The sequence below is a fragment of the Mixophyes fleayi genome, chromosome 12 (assembly GCF_038048845.1).
Source record: "Mixophyes fleayi isolate aMixFle1 chromosome 12, aMixFle1.hap1, whole genome shotgun sequence".
Lineage (NCBI taxonomy): Eukaryota > Metazoa > Chordata > Amphibia > Anura > Limnodynastidae > Mixophyes > Mixophyes fleayi.
Window position 1 is genome coordinate 22,305,187 of NC_134413.1, and position 21,545 is coordinate 22,326,731.

The 21,545-nt window shown below is 40.6% G+C and overlaps 1 protein-coding gene across 2 annotated transcripts in view; it reads right to left on the reverse strand.

Annotated features, from left to right (window-relative positions):
• The window catches only part of MNAT1 (MNAT1 component of CDK activating kinase), a 107,810-nt gene extending 92,509 nt beyond the window's left edge, over positions 1–15,301 (reverse strand). For both annotated transcript variants that reach the window (XR_012680355.1, XM_075193531.1), the window contains exon 1: positions 15,161–15,301. Coding sequence is in view for 1 of the 2 variants with exons in the window: in XM_075193531.1 (XP_075049632.1) it covers positions 15,161–15,249 (89 nt within the window). In the remaining variant the exon portion in view is untranslated. The remainder of the gene's footprint in view (positions 1–15,160) is intronic.
• Positions 15,302–21,545: the final 6,244 nt, after the last annotated feature.

Below are 21,545 nucleotides of genomic sequence, written 5' to 3' on the forward strand. Positions count from 1 at the left end.
AAAAAACAAAAAAACAAAAAAAAACACATATTGATCCCTTGCACTCTCCATGTTCAAACTGGGGTGCAAGAGTGGATTCCCACATTGCAAAAAAAAAAAAACCATGGATACTCTGCACAATGGGTGGTCACACCAAATATGCTTCTCTTCATTCACTTTGCATTTTGTTAAATGATAAAAATTAAACACTTCTATTTTTGAAAGCAGTCTTAGTTTGCAGCATTTGCTCCCTCCTGCCTAAACCTTTTGCACAGCAGTGTGTGTGTGTGTAATATATATATATATATATATATATATATATATATATATATATATATATATATATATATATATATATATATATATATATACACATATATACATATACATACAAACACATACATATATACATACACACTGGGTGAATTATTGATGGGAGGTATATGTGTCGCAGGTTTCTGTCCTATGCGTTTTAAAACCCCAGGGGTATTGCTTGTTTTTTGGAAAAGAGCTTCCCAAATATTATTGTTTCAACGGCAGGAAGAGCCGATGTAGGGTCTGTGGGGTTATGAATGGAGAGGCAAGAGCGGTCTCCATTCATTAGGCCCATTTCGGGGCTTAAAACTTGCCAGACACTTTGCTAGATAATTAGGAGTTGCACCTGTGAGGTGCAATTAAAAAGGCTGTGAGGTTGTTCCTTCAGTCTCTAGCTGCGGCTACTTGTACCCAAACACTGGTGTGCTATTAAGTGCCTGCTGCATGTGAAGTGCTGCCGTTTACCCTAGCAGACGGCAACCCTAACCTGATCTTGCAACAAATATATATATATAATTTTTATTTTATTTTTTAAAGTGACGTAGGAGCCATCAGTGACTTCTGTGTTGTAGCTCCCTCCTTTTGCAATATTAGGAAATTATAATTAATACTCCTGTGTTCCTTCCATTTCCAACCAAGCTTTCTGTAGCATACACCTATCTGCTTTAGAAAAGAGGTCATATAGCTCTGGATGCGCCTCCACCCCTTGAATTAGAAGAGGCACTTTAAACATTTTTGCAATCTCTAGCTGCTCTTCAACCAGCAAGACATTGTAATGACACAGAAAGTTGTTCTGTCAACAGATCAAACGCATCCTCGGAAATTCTTGCTGAAAGCTTTAGCAGGAGCTAAACGGGCGTTTCCATAAAACTCTTATTATATTTTTAATGCACTTTTATTGCTTCTAAATGCTGCATATCAAGGCAAAATGGGCACCAAGGGAACGTTTATCAGCAAATGATTACACGTCCGAAAGGTGGCAATGTTTTTAGGACTACCACCGTCAAAACACATTTATTAGACCTTGAGAGTGTTTGTTAAACACTTGGAAATAACAACTTCTTAAAAACCTTGTCACATTTACGTGCAAACAGATATATTTATTTTATCTGGACAGGACAGCATCTTTTTTTTTTTGTAATCTTAGGATGCGGATTCACACACTGATATTCACATTAATATCCATTTGGACCTCTACGTAACTCGATATAAGTTCTTACCAGTAGTTATCCAATGGATTTTCAGCTAGTATGGAACTGTATTAGCATATTACGTTCACATGGACTTATTTTTATTAGAACATTACCTTCTTCAATATTCAGACATTTTGGAAATGTGATTTATTAAATAAACTCCTGGATATATTATACAGAGACACTACATTGGAATTCATTCAATTGTTTTTTGGGGGTTTTTTTGTTATGTTTTGAGTTGTTTTTTTTTTTTTGGGGGGGGGGGGTGTTTAATGCATCACACACAAATCCATACAGCGTAGTAAAATGCATGTGCCTACATGTTTTCCTATATAAAATTGTTTATTTATTATACTTTTGTTTGTTTACATTTATGTGGAAGACTTAAACAGGTGCAAAGTGGCATATTTATCTTAACTTGGAAATAACACCCCATGTACATGAAATCTAAAAAGTCCACCTTATTTATAGATTTGATTAACACACTGTTGTTGAAATCAAAAGCTCATCAAATTCTAAAAGAATGAAATATTCCTTCTTATAGAGAAACTAAGCCTCTCAAATAATGGTAGCAGGCTGTTTATGGTCTCTGTGTCATGCGTTTTAATCAGAGGGGCGTTTAATAAATTAAATTCAGACACTTTAGTTTAATTTTCAATAACTTCTTCCGTGACAACTATAAATATCTTTCCAATCTAAAAGGAACATTTGGGTTTTGTTTGCCATATAAAGGAATACACCTGCATGGATTACGTCAGTACGAGACAATAAAATCCAATGTGTAATTATAAAGAGAGTATTACACCAGACACTGGACACCCCTGCTTGTGCCTAAAGACAATGACACAACAAGAGATCATGTTACTAACACACACAATTCACACAGTACTGCGGGCTCTGCCGCTGACATCATGCCAAGATGGTCGGAAGGGTGCACAGAAACCACTCTACTCAACAGAGAACGTACATACAGAAAAGTTTAATTTTCTTGCAGATCTGCACTCACGTGGAATCCAGTCTGCAACGGTGTTCAAATAAGCCTTTTTATTACTATGGATTAGAGTAATTGGCAAAATTACCTATCGCTGCATTACCTCAAAAAGAAAATCGCATATTGATCTCATATCTCCACAAATCATACACATGAGCATTAGAAGTACAACATGTGACTTCTGCGTTCATCAAAACCGGTCTGGGGCTACTGGGAGGAACTGCAATCCAATCATTAGAACTGTACCTCAGTGATTGGGGAGGCAGCCACCGTCCAATGCACGGAGTCTGGACACTGCCAGGCCCCGTAGATACCCAATGGGACAGCAGGGTTTTCTAGTTTATTGTTGTTTAATACATTATTCTTACATTATATTTATAAATATATGTTCAAAAAGCGACTGCCACGGTATCCAAATAATGGTCCTTGACCACTGTAAATTTCTGAAGACAGAAAACGATTTTCCTATATTTTAATATCATTTTACCATCCTGTCATGGAAACGATGCACACAACATTATAATACGCATCTGAAATGTTAAGTCAACCTTGTTTCTTCTCTAGAACATCACTTGGCCTGCACACAAAGCCTGACTTTGCGCAACAATTATGTGACCACCTTCAACGGAGAGGTAAATAATACATTTGGGTTTACCCCATGCAGTTTTTTTTTTTATGTAGTATTGAAAGAGCCACTTAAAAAAAAAAACTAAAAGGTGTGCATATTAACATGCTCTCTTCTTACCACTGTAAATTACTGTAACTCAAACTTGCTGTGCCCATAATGTTCCATTTATTCTCGATGGCAAAAGAGTTTTGTGCATCACTTGAGAGTCACATGTAGACAGATACAGACCCCATGAGTGTACAGACATCAGCTGTCATTAGAGGGTAACAGCAATGTGATGTGGTCGTGTTTTACAAGTAATAAGCTATTTTACAGACATCGCTTTTAAAATAGAAACCAGATCATAGTGTCCAGCATGACGCTATTTTTAACCCTGTCACATACCACGCCATCTTGCAAGCGGTGTGTAAAGGACCACTAAACATAAGATGCAAATGGTCTTACACAAGAGACCTACTAATACAAATACAATTAAAAATATTTCTATTAAAGCTTAGGATATTTGTGGTAAAACGGGTATAATTGGGTGGGGTATACGTTTCATATACACAGCATATACACCGAACAGCCACAGCATAAAACCACTGACAAGTGAAGTGAATAACATTGATCTCGTTACAATGGCACCTGTCAAGGGGTGGGATATATTAGTCAGCAAGTGAACAGTCAGTTCTTGAAGTAGATGTATTGGAAGCAGGAAAAATGGGCAAGTGTAAGGATCTGAGTGACATTGACAAGGAATATATTGTGATGGCAAGATGACTGGGTCAGAGTATCTCCAAAACAGCAGGTCTTGTGGGGTGTTCCCGGTATGCAGTGGTTAATAAATACATAAAGTGGTAAAAGGAAAGATAACCGGTGAACCGGCGACAGGGTCATGGGTGCCCAAGGCTCACCGATACGTGTGCGTAGGGAAGGCTACCCAGTCTTGTCCAATCTCACAGAAGACATACTGTTTTGGCAGGGTGGTAACCTACATAATATTAGATAGGTGGTTATGTTGTGGCCCGGTTGCTGTATACATATAGACAGGCAAATTCGGCTGCTTGGTTCCACCATCAAACTCACAGTATTCTGTTGACCATAGAGGTGCATACATATGACGCCTAACCTAATGGATCCAATTGTTCAGCGCTTGAGCCAAATGGAGGGATGGATCCAACAGGACACTGTTCAAGCAGTTGAAGAATAACATACAGGGGTAGATTAATCAAACCTTCTAAAAAGTGGATGTGTTGCACAGAGCAACCAATCAGATTCTAGCTATCATTTATCTAGTACATTTTTGAAAATGATAGTTAGAATCTCATTAGTTGCTATGGGCAACACATCCACTTTTCATTTTAAGAAAGTTTAATAAATCTACCCCACAGTCAAATGTGCTCCTCGGCTGTGCCAAATGACATCTGATGATCGGACTGGTCTTTTAGGACTATACATGTTGCAATTTGGGGCCAATTTGGTCATCAAAATAACAGCACGCACCTCTCAAAAGCTTGCATAACCGACACAAGAACAGATATTTGAATGCTATGTAGGGCTGCATAACAAAAGTTAAATACAATGTCAGATATCCTGTTCATTTAGTATTTGGGAGTTGGAGCAGCTGACAGTGGGAGTTACAAGGGGTTGATAAGGTTTTGACAACTCCCCTCCTCTGGGACCCTTCTGGTTACTTGAAGCTAGGAAACCTATCATGCTGCAGATCACAGTGCAGGATTACTCCGTCTAATCAGTCACGTGGCCACACCCTTGTTGTGTACTACACAATGGATGACCAAGAGAATTAAAACAAAAACAAAACAATTACACTGTCTTTGTCAACCACATATAAATGCAAACTGGAATCCCAAACAATTTGACAAACAGCAAAATAAGAGACAAGAAGTCACATGACGTTAACAAGTGGTTGTGTTCCTCCTACAATTAGTAGTTAGAAGTGTGTGTTCACCATTGTTTGCATTATTTATTTTATGTCCATCACCGAAGGGGGTAGGGGGGACATCCCTAGGAAAAGCAACACACAAAACGGCACTATTTATTAGGAGTGTCATGTTTTAGTAAAATGTTAGGTTGTTGTTTTTTGTTTTGATTTGGGTTTGTTTTTTTTTTTGGGGGGGGGGGGGCTGTTTTTTATCCTGAGCGACAGCATTACCGCCTGTGGCTGGATTATTTAGGAACGCCCATAGGTGGCCAGTCTGCACTGATCTTTCTGCTCTGGTATTGCACTGCATGGCCTAGTTAGCAGTGCTGGGCCTACCTGCCGTTACCTGCCTACATTTCCATGTTGAATACGGACTCCACACCATTATTGTTTCACCAGTTTTCCACCATCCAAACCGGGGGAAACAAATCCAACCGAAACAAGAGCTCACATGCCGTAACAATGCTTGATAAATGTGTCTGAATTAGCTTACAGGACCAACCGAAAACTTTAGCTCGTTCTTTGCTAAACAACAAAGGACAATTTCCACATTTTAAATCTTCTCATGATTGTGATGAGTGCGGTGTTTGGGACTAATAATAAAGGATAATCCTGCCTGGTACCCCCTCTGCATCTGGCACTTCACCCTATGGTCTTAAAATATTGCCACGTGGCTCTGGGCATGTTAAGTTTTATAATAGTGTCACATTATGCAAATATGTCTGAAAAGAGCCATAATCGACCCTGTGGGCATTGTAGCCCTAAAGACTTGCACGGCGCTTCATTTATCCAAGGGTAATAAGTGCTGACCGCACCTATTCTATGTAACGGGACTTTATCCTTTAGTGGTTGGCTACAGTGGAGCAGAAGTGCCAACCACATGGAGCTGCTTTAACACATTCAATAAAAGACTCTACAGGAATTAATAGGCGGAGGAGGACACCACTCATCCTTATTATATTTGTCACAGATTAAGATACTGAAATGTATCTGCTGGCGATGGCACAACTCTAGTGGGAGGAGCGGAGTCTAATGCGCCTTCTGTCTTCTCCAGGGACCCCAGCAAGGAGGTATGGGTTCTGCATGTCTCCCGCAGCTGGTCGCGGTCCTCATACGGAGCCGCCAGCGAGATACAGAGAATAGAGGGTGGTCAGTCTAGCCAGGTCAGTAACGATCAGGCAGCAATAGTACACAAGGAGGTTTCGGAAGAGCGGTCAAGTAACAGGCAGGGAACAAATACCAGGTAAGCCAAACAGAGGAGAGATCAGAAGAATGGTCAGGAATTAGCCAAGATCATACACAGAAGAACTAACAGGCAGAATGCACCCAGGAACGCTGGAGCCGGGGGACCCAATACTCTGGCACCAGTTTTAAATAGTAGTGTGCACCAATGATTAGCACCGGCGGAGCAGCGTCATCAGATGCTTCCAGAGCTTCCAATAACGCCCCGTTACCTAACAACGGGACACGCATGCGCAGAAGGGCCAACAGGAGAGTTGGACTTGTCGCCGGCCAGCAGGAACACAGACAGGCGGCCTTCACGATACGGAAGAGGGATGGCGCCTGACAATATTCATGATTAAACTCCTTTTATGGAGCAAGGTTGGTGCCTATTGTGCATATCCCTAATCCAATCCTCATATGAGGTATGGGCCACCAAGCCTGGCAGCTGGCTCCTCACCGATACCCATCAACAAACACCGTGGGAGCATAAAAAGCGGTGCTCACGATTGACACAGGGCTGGCTAGAGGTTACCGTTACAACTTGATGGTATGCTGTATATTTTTATATAAACTTAGTATGTTTTATTCACGTATTTGTCAGGGTGTGAAAACATTTACCCACATATCAGTTGGGGCACGGAAAAGGCTGAAATGTACGCCCAGTGTTGCCAACTTGGTTTAAGATTTGTCCAGGGTTCAATGTAGCCTCGTTCCCCGTCAGTTGGTACGAGTTGAAAGCCGGTCCCGGGTATTGCGATAATGCCATTTATATTTCACATATATTAAATTTGATTGTATTTACCAAGATTAGCAGCTCTTTAATACCCTTCCAACTGCGAGGACATCACTCTTACTAAGTAGGTGCCATTTGTATAACCCAGGATGTAGAAACATGTAGTCAGATATTTTGAACTGAACTTTGTTACTTACTCTTGAGATGGATATTTTGGTGCATAGGTATCAATTCATATTACAAAGACAGTAGCAAGAACTTCCTCAACCCCTTCCCTTTAATGTAACACACCTTTGCAGGCAGCAACAACTACGGTTTGCTCGTGAAATTTTTGCAGTTCCCAGCAACACAGTTTGTGTGCGATAGACGCCGCAATGTCAACCAGATCTCACCGTCATGGGTGGCCTAGCTGACTGCTAATCAGCGTCACTGTACCATGACGTTGGGCAACAGGCTCAGCCCATCTTTGGCTACTGTCACGCTACAGGTACACTAGTTTTCAACCATACAGGAGCAATACAACGAATAATAATGCTTGCAAACCAACTTAGAATCAATTGGAGGATATGAATTTAAAGCAAAAAGTTTAGTGGGTACCTCCTCTCAATCTAGATAGCCAATTATATATATACACAGAAATGTATTGCTTAAAAATAAATTAAAAAAATATCATTATATATGTGCACAAGGAGTCAACCACTAAAACATCATAGAACAAATTTGGTGGTCCAAAACGTAAAATTTTGCTTTCATCTCAACAGGAATAACAAGGAATTAATTAAACAAACAATTCCTTGTGGCGGTCTGCGCACACATTTACATCCAGTGACATGATTGCTGAAAGAGGCCAAAGCAGGTTTGTAGACTAATGTCTGCTTCTAAAGCTGTTCCTTCTATGTCTTTGAAGGGTATGCTGGTTCAGCTGCTCGGCTTTAAAACGTCCACTGACTCAAGATCAGAGCAGCTGAACCTGCAAAGTGCTCATACCGCACAGAAGCTGGAAGCGCCCAGAGATGCTGAGGTTGCCCGAGCAGGTTTCCTGAGTGACCTTACTCCTGGCACCAGCCAGCTAGTACGTGTGACTCACACGGTGAGGAATTCAGGCTGGATGGGGTAACACAGGTGTCCTGGTGAAAATGACAAGCCGAGGGTCAGAAAAATAAAAATATACTATTTGACTTTAACTCGTCTGACTATCCAGATTTCTACATTTAAGTACTTTAGAGGGGAAAAAAAAAGTTTTAATCTTGTATGTAAAATAGTGAATATTAAGCACACCGGAAGAAGAAAGTATTGACAGATAATGGTTCTTGGAAATACCATACTTGCCAACTTTTCCTCGTTGGCTTCGGGGAGCTCCGAGGGAGGTGGGCGTGCGGGGCGGGGCTTGACGAATTGCATCATTTTGGCCCCGTCCCCTAAACGGTTGTCACAATTTTGGCCAATTACAGCAGGGGTCGGGGCTAAGATACTTGCATCATTAAACCCCATCATTAAACCCTGTCGTCCGCCACGTATCTATTGCGGGGGAGAGAACCGGGAGGTCTCCCAGAAAGGCGGGAGTCTCCCGTACGTTCCGGGAGAGTAGGCAACTATGCGTTAAAGAAAAGCAGCTATTGAATCTCTAGAGACTGAAGTGTCTTTTATATTTCTGTCTCCATTACTGAAGTCATGTTGTCTTACCTGTCAGTCTTTGATTAAATCTTGGTCTCCATGATAATGGCCACCTCCATAGGCATCAATACATGGACATAGGACACAATTTCTGAACTGTGTCATCATGCCACAGATGGCGAAGCCAATCACGTCTTGTACTGGCTCAGCATCAGGGAGAATGCCAGACTCTTCAGGGAGTGAGGGAGATCACCCCTATTTCAGGGAGTCTCCCTGGCATTCAGGGAGAATTGCCAAGTATGGGAAATACAGATAACTTCTTACGGGTGAAGAAAGCAGTGTAAAACTATACATTTCAAACAGCTATGATCAACTGAAATACAACCCTATCTGGCCAGTATACAATGCAGGTGACCAGCAGTCTACGGAATATCTAACCATTAAGCTCACCGCTAATTCCTCCTGTGTCCGCAACTGTCCTATTCTATACAAACCATGGGTGCCAGGTAGTCATGGCTCCTAACGGTTTACTAAAGCAGTCGAAATTGTGGGAGTAATTCTACATATTTCAATGGCTGCACATCTTCCTCTGCTCCCTAAAGTCTGTTCTAGCTCCTACATTTGACTCATTGGCTCCTGAATTTCATAATATTTGCCCATCTTGTTCTACCACTGGTCACTGACCTCATCAGGTAATTATAAGCAACCTATGCTATAATTGGCTGCGCTAGAGGCATTCCTTTGATATAAATCAAACAACTAATTGGAGTTTGCTGAACTTAAATAAACTGATCAGCCACAATATTAAATCCATCTCCTATAAACCGGTCATGTCCTGTGTCTGATCCCGATTTACTCTTTCTGACTGGGCCCACTTTGACGGCTGGCAGATCCAACCCCACCTATCATCTCTAGCAGGACCTTCCAAGGTGGCCCTGGAGACCCCCCCTCCCCCTCCCTCTCTTCTAAACTCTGCGCTTTTTCTCTTTCCTGACTCTTCATTCTGTCCCTTTTTAGCGATTATAGGATGTAATTTTGTGAGGTTGATGCTACATGTTTCCTGTGCTTCAGATTTTCAGATTGTAATGATGTACTGGTTACATATGCTTGTTATCACTTCAATAAAGATCACACACACACAAAAAAACACACTTGCCTAATATTGTGTCTGACCCGCTCAGACACGGACTTCACAAGACTTCTGACGGTGTCCTGTGGTATCTGGCACTAAGATGTTAGCAGCAGGTCCTTTAAGTCCTCCATTGCTCGGACTTGTTTTTCTAGCACATCCCACAGATGCTCAATCGAATTGAGAACTGGGGAAATTGTAGGCCAAGTCAAGACCCAGAACTCTTTGCCGTTTCTGAAACCATTGCTGAACAATTTTTGCAGTGTTGCAAGGTGCATTTTCCTGCTGAAAGAGACCGCTGCCATCAGGGAATACTGCTGCCTTGAGGGGTGTACTTGTTCTGCAACAATGTTCAAAAAGGTGGTACTTGTCAAACGAACATCCACATGAATACCAGGATCCAAGGTTTTCCAGCAGAACACTGCCTCGGTCGGCTTGCCTTCTTCCAGTAGTGCATCTTGGCACCATCTCTTCCTCAGACAAACGAGGCTCACGCATCCACATGAGATAACAGAAAACATGATTCATCAGACCAGGACACCTTCTTCCATTGCTCCATGGTCCAGTTCTGGCGCTCACGTGCCCTTTGTAGGCACTTTCGGCGGTGGACAGGAGTCAGCATAGGCACTCTGATTGGTCTGTCTGCAATGCACTGTGTGTTCTGATAACTTTTTATTAAAGCCGGCATTAACTTTTTCAGAAATTTGTGCTACAGTAGCTGTTCTGTGGGATTGGACCATCCACGTGCATCAATGAACCTCAGTCGCTCATGAAACTGCTGCCAACTGTCCTTCCTTGGACTTTTGGTAGGTACTAACCACTGCAAACCAGGAGCACCCCACAAGTCCTGCCATCTTGGAGATGCTCTGATCCAGTCGTCTAGCAATCACAATTTTGCCCTTGTCAAAGTCGCTCAGATCCTTACGCTTGCCCGTTTTTACTGCTTCTAACAAATCAACATCAAAAACTGAAAGCAACTTCACTTGCAAGCGGCTTGGTAGTCAATGTTATTCACTTCACTTGTCAATGGTTTTATGTTGTGACAGATCGGTGTATAATCACTGTTCATAAACATAACCAAAAACGTCCTGCCACTCGTACAAGACTGAATAGAAAAGGGAACACTTAAAAACATAGAGAAGGTGCTATTATAATGATTATGTCATATATTATATTATTATTAGACAAAGAAGATGTCAAACAAACAAAACAAAAAAGTCACTAAGAAAGTGAAGAAGGTTAACAAACCTGAAAAAGACTGTCCACCTTCAGATGACTTTCACTCCCTGCCTAGCGTGTGCTCTCTTTTACTATACACATTGCTTTATTTTACAGGCATTTATATCATATCCCAGAGCTGCTCAGTTTTTAGTTTTCCTGCAATAGATACACTTGTATCCAGCAATCAGCTTTGTGTCATACCCCAAAGCATCAACAAAAAGACAACGATGCCTGAAGATATAAAATAGACAGCTGAGAATCAGAGAAGTAGACTATGAGGGAAAAGTTATGTAATAGAAGTTACAGGAAGACGTGTACAAGCCAATGCATTAAATAATCATCTGAAGATAGAAAAGACAATTAACACTGCCAAAACTAACATGCCTTAGAGTTAAACATGCATCCAATCTCCCTGCGCAACCTCTATCTGAACAAGCATTCTTGTTTGCCATGGTGGCAAAATCTCTGGACATAAAAGGGTTAAAAACAAGATCCCACACGCTTAGCAATCCAAACTTTTCTGCATAAATAAAAAAGCAGATGATTAATACAAACTATGCAATTTTGCAGTATTGAAATATAACCCACAGGGGGGATTTCTAAGAAGTGGGGCAAAAGAAAAAGGTAGTGTTGCCCATAGCAACACTAGCAAAAAGAAGGCAGACATCCGATTGACAGCTATGAGTATCAACATTTCTCCATTTCACTATCTTTTATAAATTGTAGCTTCTAACCCAATTAAGTCATGTATTAACATAATTAGAATTTCAAGACTAGAATGACGTTAATGAAGGAAACATTATTCTAAAAATCAAAAAACAACTTTACATTGGACATTAAATAGTGCATAAGTCTGTTCCGAGTTTAAGGTGGGAGACATTAGGAATGATGAAGAGAAGGGTTTTTAAAGGAGCATTTCAGACATTGTAGGATGGTGATTTGGTGTGGAAGGTTAATCTATAGACAAACATCAGCATGGGAGAAGTCTTGGAGACAGTATTGGGATGTGAGATGGGGTTGGAGATGTAGGGGGTGAGAAGTCTGAATTGGATTCTGTAGTATACGAGGAGCTAACATAATTGTCAAATACTACAAAAAAAGGTCTTGACTGCATACAAACCAGACAAAACATTGATAGTACAATACATCTTTTTTAAGTTTTAAGACCACAATGTTGTATTATAAAATATATACTCCATGGCCAACTGCTTGCCAATTCAATTATCAAATCAGCCAATCACATGGCAGCAACTGAATGCATAAAAGCATGCAGACATGGTCAAGAGGTTCAGTTGTTGTTCAGACCAAATGCCAAAATGGGGAAGAAATGTGATCTAAGTGACTTTGACTGTGGAATGATTGTTAGTCCCAGACTGGGTGGTTTGAATATCTTAGAAACGGCTGATTTCTTGGGATTCTCAGGCACAATAGTTTCTAGAGTTTACAGAGAAAGGTGCGCAAAACAAAAAAGCATCCAGTGAGATCTCAGGTCAATAGAGCACCTTTGGAATGTGGTGGAATGTGAAATTCACAGCATGAATGTCCAGGTGATAAATCTGCAGCAACTGCGTGCTGCTATCATGTCAGCATTGACCATGGAAGGTTTCCAGACCTTGTGGGTGAATAAATCAGGATGTTCAGGGGGGGGTCATAGCCAGTACTAGAAAGGTATACCCAATAAAGTGGCCATTGAGTGTATGTACTAGAACTACTTGTAACAGAGCAATGAGAAAAATCTGAGCAAACAACCTGGCATTAAAATGCTCCTGGACACATCAGGAGATATTAATTATTTATTGTTACTGGAAACTGAACTACAGCCAATCATATAATGTGTTTTATCACATCACAGGATCAAAAGTGAAGAGCTGTCTAAATGTAAAGCAATGATACAAGGCGATTGTAGTCTCTTCAATCTCTGAGCTTGGCTCAAATTTATTGGTAACGTGGAAGGGAGAATGAGAATCACTGTAGAGGTTTTGTATTCATGTAGTTTCCAAAAATGTCTGTGCCCACAATGTAAACGGTGGAAAGCTGGGTACACACTACAGAAAAATTCTCCCAAAGAGAGATCTTTAATGATTTTACCAACGACTGACAGTCCAGATCAGCATGCCGATTAATGTGTACAAACTATACACGGTTTACCTTCAGATCTGTGCTTGTCATCTGTCATAACCATCGGCTGGAAAGACCATGATTCTGTAAACTCTTTGGAGATCTGCCTACACTGCTGGTCGTGACCACATACACACTGCAGAATTTGCCCAACGTCGTTCCAACATTTATAGAGATTCTTAGCCCTTTATAAAATCAAACAATACAATGTGCTTTGGTTCGATAAAACATGATCGTCAAGCGTGCACACTAATACAAAGTCTTACCAATCTGATTTATCAAGTGATTAGTATGATAATCGGGTGAAAAACCTGATGTGTCTACCAAGCTTTACACTGCTGCTGTCACTCATCCATATAGCCTGCTCCATCCAGTACCACGTAACACACAGTGGGCATCATTTATAGAGCGCACTGAATGCGCAGCGCAAAACACCTTAGCTTTGCACTGATGTACCCAAATCATATCATGGTTTACTCCATCAGGAGACTGCTCTGCGATCTAGAAGTGCACTTAGGTGTGTAGAAAGATAAAGAAATCACAAGTGGCGCACTGTGCAATTGTAGAAATATTACATCAAATTCCACCCTCTTACCACTTTTGAACTTCCCCTTTCATTAAATAAAACTTTCCAGTTTTTTCTCCTAAAATACTGCTTCATTTAAAGTTTTAATTAATTGTGACAGTGATGTGACATAGGGACTACCTTTAATACATTTTGCACTTTGTTGGAAAGCAAGGCGCATCTGCACAAATCCAGGCCCACAGCTCCACCAAAAGGATTTTCTGCTGGGCCTCAGATGTTTTGCACCTGGTAAATGAAGCCAAGGGTGTAACTTGTCCAGTCACTGCACCCATCAAACCTAACTCAATGCTGTGCCAGTACATGCAAGAATAGTTCGGATGCCATGGTCAGCAGCTAACCAAGGGTTTCCCAAACCCAGTCCTCAGGTCTCCCCAACAGTGCAGGTTTTCCATATCTCCTTGCTGGAGCACAGGTGTATTCATTACTGACTGACACATTGTAACAGATCCACAGGTGGTCCTAATTATGTCACATGTAATCTTGAAAACCTGCACTGTTAGGGGGCCCTGAGGACTGGGTTTGGGAAACCCTGAGCTAACCTGATAAATGACACTTTTAATATTACAATTTCAAAGGAAATATTAATAGGCTATGGGGCACAACAAATGAAAACTGACATGCCATTACAAACTAACAGGTATATTTACTAAACTGCGGGTTTTAAAAAGTGGAGATGTTGCCTATAGCAACCAATCAGATTCTAGTTATCATTTATTCCACAAAATGACAGCTAGAATCTGATTGGTTGCTATAGGCAAAAGAGGTTTGTATCAAAATGTTGAAACTCTGTCCTATACTCACTCACAAGGGAGGGAGGGGATGTAATAAGGCAGATGACAGGTTATCTGCAATAATAAATGGACTTGATTAAGCTGTAAATAAACAACCCCCAACAATGTTAATTTGCAGTTAAGTGGGTAAACTATTAAAAATTATATATCATAACACTGTATACATAGGTGGAATGCAACAACATGTGAACCTTGATCTGTGTAATGATGTATATTACATACATGTCTATGACATTCCATATGCATGTCATGCATGTACACATATGTCCATTTGTATATGGGGTGCTAAGTCATATACAATATACATAAGCTGCATGTACAGAAGTATATAAGTGTATGGATTGTAAGATAGACATACTAGGTACATAAGATGTGTGTTACAATATAGGTGACTTTTAAACTTGCTAAAAGACAGATTTGGTGTAAAATGGAAAATCATCAAGTTTACAAATAAAATGCATGTTCCAACACTATGGACACCATGACAGTCTGATATTTACATTGTATTTGGTGTCCATGGGAATAATGTATGACTTTAAACTTCATGATTGTCTCTCAAGCAGTGTGGCACTACAAGTCCCAGCATGCACTGCCCAAACAGGGACTTGTAGTTATGCAGCACCTGATGTGACTGCAGAACACACACAATAGACATCACCCTCTGGCTGCAGGAACCAGGGGTACAAGTCATCACACCACACAGGTCAGACTTACAGAGTGTGCCCACACACATTCACCATCAGCTTCAGGGAGGGGTTGCGGTATTTGGTGGTCTTACACCGCGGGCAGCCCAGGTCATCCATGTCTTCTCCGGCTTCTACCGACGTGGTGCACCGCAGACACAGTCCCCCACTGCAACTTCATACACGCACATTGGTTCCGCATCCCTTATCTGTACAGCCCGAGCCTGTATGACAGATAAACTACCTCCCAGATTCCTCCACATCCTACTTAACCAAATCTATTCTCATTTCCCTCCGAATGCTTCGCCTTATTTAAATAAAATGTAATTATTTAAATGAATCACCAATCATAAAATACATATTATAATTATGTACTGTATTTGTTAGCATGAGAGAATGAAAATGAATTGATGTCATAGATAAATAAACAATCGGTCTCACAAATATGTAAATCAATATATAGATGGTAATACTGTCAAAATTACTGAAGAACAGCCATAAATATTAACGCTGCTCTACACAGTGTTACTGCAGAACAAGCACAAAAAATACAAAACAGGAGAGTGCTGAATATACATTGTCTGTAAGTCAGCTGATAATTCCCAGTAAAGGCAAATCAATAAAAATATATAGTTTTATTGATGACAAGAAACAATAGCATAAAAATACACGGAAGTGTTACATATCCACTCCACGCATACACATATGGATAGATAAATAGATGTGTGTGTATATATATATATATATATATATATATATATAAATATATATATATATATATATATATATATATGTAGACACATATACATACATACATATATGTATGTGTATATATATATATATATATATATATATATATATATATATATATATATATATATATATATATATCTCATATGATGTATATTTCTATCTATCGATCTATATATATATATATATATATATATATATATATATATATATATATATATATATATATACACATAGATAGATAGATAGATAGATAGATAGATAGATAAATATATACATCATACGAGATAGATAGATAGATAGATAGATAGATAGATATTAGGCACACCACCCTCAGTGGCGCATGCAGGGGGGTTTCTGGGTCTCCAGAAACACCCCCCCTTCCTCCGCTATCTAAGTGCCCACCATAGTGGCACTGTCCTATACATCAGCCGCGGCGCTGTCAAAGAAGCATCCGCGGCGGTGCTGTATTGTATACAGCACCGCCGCGGACGCTTCTTTGACAGCGCCGCGGCTGCTGTATAGGACAGCGCTGCCGAAACGGAGCTTGCGTGGTGTTTTTTTTGGTGTTTTTTTTTTACAATCCTGCGTGTGCCCCTGACTCTATACAATCATAATTAATCAAGGTGCCAAACGCAATGAAAACGATAGAAGGAAACCGGGAGCATACAGTCCCATAAAGTAGTAGGAGAAATATTGCTGCCAAAGAATAGAAAATAGAGAAACTTCCATCTAAAAAAACAACAAATTGAATCTTTGAAAGTGAAAGTTTATTCCATGTAGTTTATCTTTTGGTTTTAACACAGTACTTTTTTTTTTTTTTTTTTGAATCCAGTATTTTTATTGGAATTTTTCAATATACAAACATAACAATCAACAAAAAGAAACAATCACATACATATCAGAATTAAATGACGTAATTTACAAGATTTCAGTAAGGTATAATAACACAAATGTGCCATACTCATTTAGTATTTTTTAATAAATCATCAACATTTATTTATATAGCGCCAACAAATTCAGTAGCGCTTTACAATTGGGAACAAACATTAATAATGTTACATTACTACAGTGAACAAATCATAAACAAGAGGTGTCAAATCTGCAAATACGTATGTGTCTGTTTTTCTGTTTGATAGAAAGGGACTTTAGATGATTTTTCATTGATCCGTATACATTAGCAGCAGCCATGTTGCATCTGACTCCTCTAATTTTTAGCTTGAAATGTGGCGTTCAGGAGTGGCTACCAGGTGCCAAAGGAAAAAAAAAAGGCAAATTGCTTGTTTTGAGCTCTTTTGAGCTCCTTTCCCCAAAGTCTGCTAAGTATTAAATGGTCTGTGATTAAAGTAGTAATAAAGTAAATAAGTAACAGAACCAGACGAGTTGAAGAATATCAGTGTAAATATCCCAAATCCTTCACTTTGGACACAAAGACAAAGCATGAATAGCAGTGTTCAGACGTCACCCCTTTAAATTGCCCACCTTTATATTTCCTTATCTGTGTACATTAGATATTGTGCTTTCCTGGCATGCCTTTATGCATATACCTCCCTCCAGGAGGTCCCAGGGGCAAGGGTTGGAGGTGTGATAACGCACTTCACGTCATCACGGCACCGGTTTCTGTCATTACACAGCTATTGGCTGGGCCATGATGACATGATTTCTGGCAATTTCTGGCAAAATGTGGCATCACGGGTACCTGCACTTCAAAAGAGGATTGGGCAGGATCCGGGAGGGTGGTCTACTTTTGGATTCTCCCAGACATTCCAGGAGATTAGGCAAGTATGCCTTTATTTGAGCAGCTAGAATTGTTTATTTTCATTGTCCAGGTATAGGACATATTTTTTCTATGTTCTTTTTTTCGGATACGATTTTATCCAGAGAGCAGCACTATGTCCGTTGCCAAAGAAGCAAAAATAAACCCCCATGCTCATATAAAGGCAAGACACAAAAACACAGAATGAGGGTAGACAGTAAAAAGTAAAGTAGTGTATTTACTAAAAGTTGCAGGAAGACGTGCACAAGCCAATAAATTATAATTGTCTGAATATCGGAAAAGCCCTTAAAGTCACTGCTGACAGCAAAAAAAAATATTGAGTGGGGGGATTTAATTCTGCACAAAATGCCATCAAACATCCTACAAAGAGACTTGTAGAGATATGAGCTAAATGAGATTTCAGTAACATATTAACCGTAAGTGAGCACCTTAACTGAAAAGTGAGCACTTTTCACATGTCATGCAACGGACCCAATAACCACTTGGGCACTCCTAGCTGTCCTTCTGCAGCCGCTCTCTTTTCCTGTGACGGTGCTGCGTCCTTCAATGGTGGGCGCCATATTGCCAGTGATTCTGCACATGCGCAGACCCAGCTTTTAAAACCTCTTTTCATTCCTTTCATTGGCTGATTGTTTGCCGGCCTCATTCTATTTAAAGCACCTCCTGCATTTCCCTGCTACCGGATCTTCAGGTCTCCATACCTGTTAGGTTGTGTTTTCCACTGACTATATTTATCCAGCTACTGACTACCTTCATTTGGGCTAGCCTCGGCGCCCTTCAGTACTCCTGATCCTCCTTCTGCAACAACTCCAGCCACCTCTGCGTGCGCTCCCAATTATCACCTGCCTGCCATCCAGGACTCCGGTACCATCACCTGCAGACCATTGCACCTTCCAGTGATCCTGACCTGGTGCTCCCCAGCTCTCCAGGACCTCAGTGCAATGCTCTTCAGCAGATCATCGCACCCCTGTGCACTTCTGACATATAGTACCAGCAAACCTGAACCCCTGTATCTTTTCCTCCTGCGGTTCACTGATCCTGACCGGGGCTTTCTAGCCCCCCAGGACCTCAATGAACCTTTCTCCTGCAGACCCTCTCACCTCCGAGCATTCCAGGATTCCGCTCTCTTTCCACCTGAAGATAGTTGCACCGCCTAGTGATCCTGACCCAGTGCTTTCTAGCTCACCAGGACCTTAGTGCATCATTCATTTGCAGACTATTGCACCTCTGTGCCTAGATCCTACTTACTGGTATACTTGGACTCCTGGATTCCCTTCTGCCACAGACTGTTCCTCCTTCAAGTGACCTTTTCCAGGACTTCCCTTGGACATCAGGACATCGTCTGCCCGCAGACCATCTCGCCTTCAGGTGTTCCTGACATATCTTCCTGCTAACTCCACCGGCAGACGTTCCGTCTCCGGGCCTTAGCTTCTGTGTTCTCCACCAGGTCTCGCTTGTCACTCACCTGAGGACCACTACATGCAGTTTGGGAGCCACAAAGTCCATCTCTCCTTGCGGGGATCCCTGGGGAAGACCTCCCTCTCCGTTAGACTCTGCACTTCTTAGTGGGTAGTGTCAATTCAAGCAGATCCCAAGGTCCTTACAGACTCTCAGATTGTGACAGCATAGGATTGAATTTAACACCCCACCCCCCTTCCCCCTGGCCGAATGGGGATAATCCCAAAACAAGCTTGTCAAAGTAATAATGCATGTCAACAAACAGGAATGGTCACCAACAGATTATCAATCAGGATAAAAACAGGAACAGAAGACAAACTAAGCTATATCAAAGCACTGATTGCTAGACAGAATGTCCTTAAATAATGACCATTTTGCTAGACTCATCTTTTTAGGATACGAACTGGCATATATCAACCAATCCAACATTTATTTTCATTGCTTCTACCAGACTGAAAAGCCAATGTCTGATATGTTGCCATCAATTACAACATGCATGTACATGTTTTACAAAGAGTTAAAATAAACCTGCAATTCAAAATGCCATACCTCCCAATTTCAGTGAGACAATCACGATTTTAGGGACATGTCTGTCCAATGGATGGGAATGTTGGGGGAAGGGAGGTAGCACTAGGCAGCCCTCTGGGGCTGTGGCCACACCTCCATCACTACATAGCCACACCCCAATTTGTGGTGACCACGCCCCCTATCTCACTGGTGGGGACAGCCATGTTGGGAGGTATATAATGCTATCAACTAGGATTAAGTATGGAAAAAAATGTATACATCAGTTTTGTAAACAGGTCTTTTACTGAGGCTATAAATCAGTGATGGGAAATCCTTCCACCTGTGTGCTCCTTCCTGCCTTGTTGTCAAACCGTTTGTTATAACTTGTAACACCTGTTTAATATGCCTGCTGCTATGTTATTACAGATAAGTGTCACTTTCTTTGATTAAATGTATTGTTTCACCTTATTACTAAGATTAAGGGCTAGATTTACTAAACTGCGGCTTTGAAAGAGTGGAGATGTTGCCTATAGCAACCAATCAGATTATAGCTGTCATTTTGTAGAATGCACTAAATAAATGACAACTAGAATCTGATTGGTTGCTATAAGCAACATCTCCACTTTTCCAAACCCACAATTTAGTAAATATACCCCTAAGGGTACTGTGCGGCAATTTTGGAAGTTAAGAGTTCCGCCCATGCGGTCTCTGAATTGCCTATTACAGCTTTAAACAATTCAGTATTTTTATTATTACATTGAAGCTAAGTAAACTGTAAGCAAGTTGGAACAGTGAGCAATGGATTAGGCAGGCGGCGTTTAGCAGAATCACATGCAGTAGTAGGGTATCCTGTTTGACATTGGGTTATACCGCAATTAGTGGCTTAGCCCTATGCCATGAATGCTAAGGGAGCAGGAAGGAAGCCTTATCATATTCACACAATATGAGATGAAATTAGGTTTCCCAGTGGAGGAAGAGATAGAAAAGTGCTGGAACAGCTAGCATGGCAAAGTCTCAGAGAACAATCATGGGTGCACATTTATAAATCCACTGTGCAAATTAACACGTTTGCAGAGCTGCCTGGATAAGAAGCAGCATACAATACTTTTATTTTCTGGTGCACAGGAATTTTTATCCACTTATACAACGAGGGCAAGACTGTGACACCATAGAGCAGCGAGACTCCATATCTGCAACACTTACTCGAGGTAAGTTGCTCTTGCATTAGCAATCATTGTTATTTAGGAACCTATCCTATTTTGGGTAGTATGTATTAATATATAATAAGTGCAGGGACACATCTAAAAAGTAACTACTTTTTTATCAATAATAATTATTGCCCTTAAATTTTTCTGCATCGTTTACAAGAGAAGTTGTATCTCTCAGGGACTGTATACTTTTTTCATTTGGTTTTACACCCACCTCCAAAAAAGAATAAGAATGGACTGTGAGAATGACATTAAGTATAGAAAAGAGCAGTGGTAGAACAGAACCGTTAATTAATATAAAAAAAATAGGGACAACAATGTCCAGGAAGTAAAGTCTTCATTAATGACAGATGACTTCTATGGCCGGGTCTAAGCAGCTATAATGAGGCGGACTGAGGCAGCAGAACTGTATAATGTATTTAAATCTAGGTCTGAATAAATAATGATGGAAGTGACCCATCACTGTGTACTTCTGTGTGGAAATTATTGTGAATAGGGGTAAAGGGTTTGTTTTGTAAATAGAAGTCCCGACCTAATTTGTTTAATTAGTTAGATACACCCATTAGCAGATTGTTTTACTGATATGCAGATCGATACATTATCCTTTTCATTAGCAGGAGATTTGTGTGCAGTCCCTGTGTATAGCTGGTTACACACTACACAGTTTTCATCCAATAATCGGCTCAATCAGCGGACATACGACTGCTCGTTCAAAA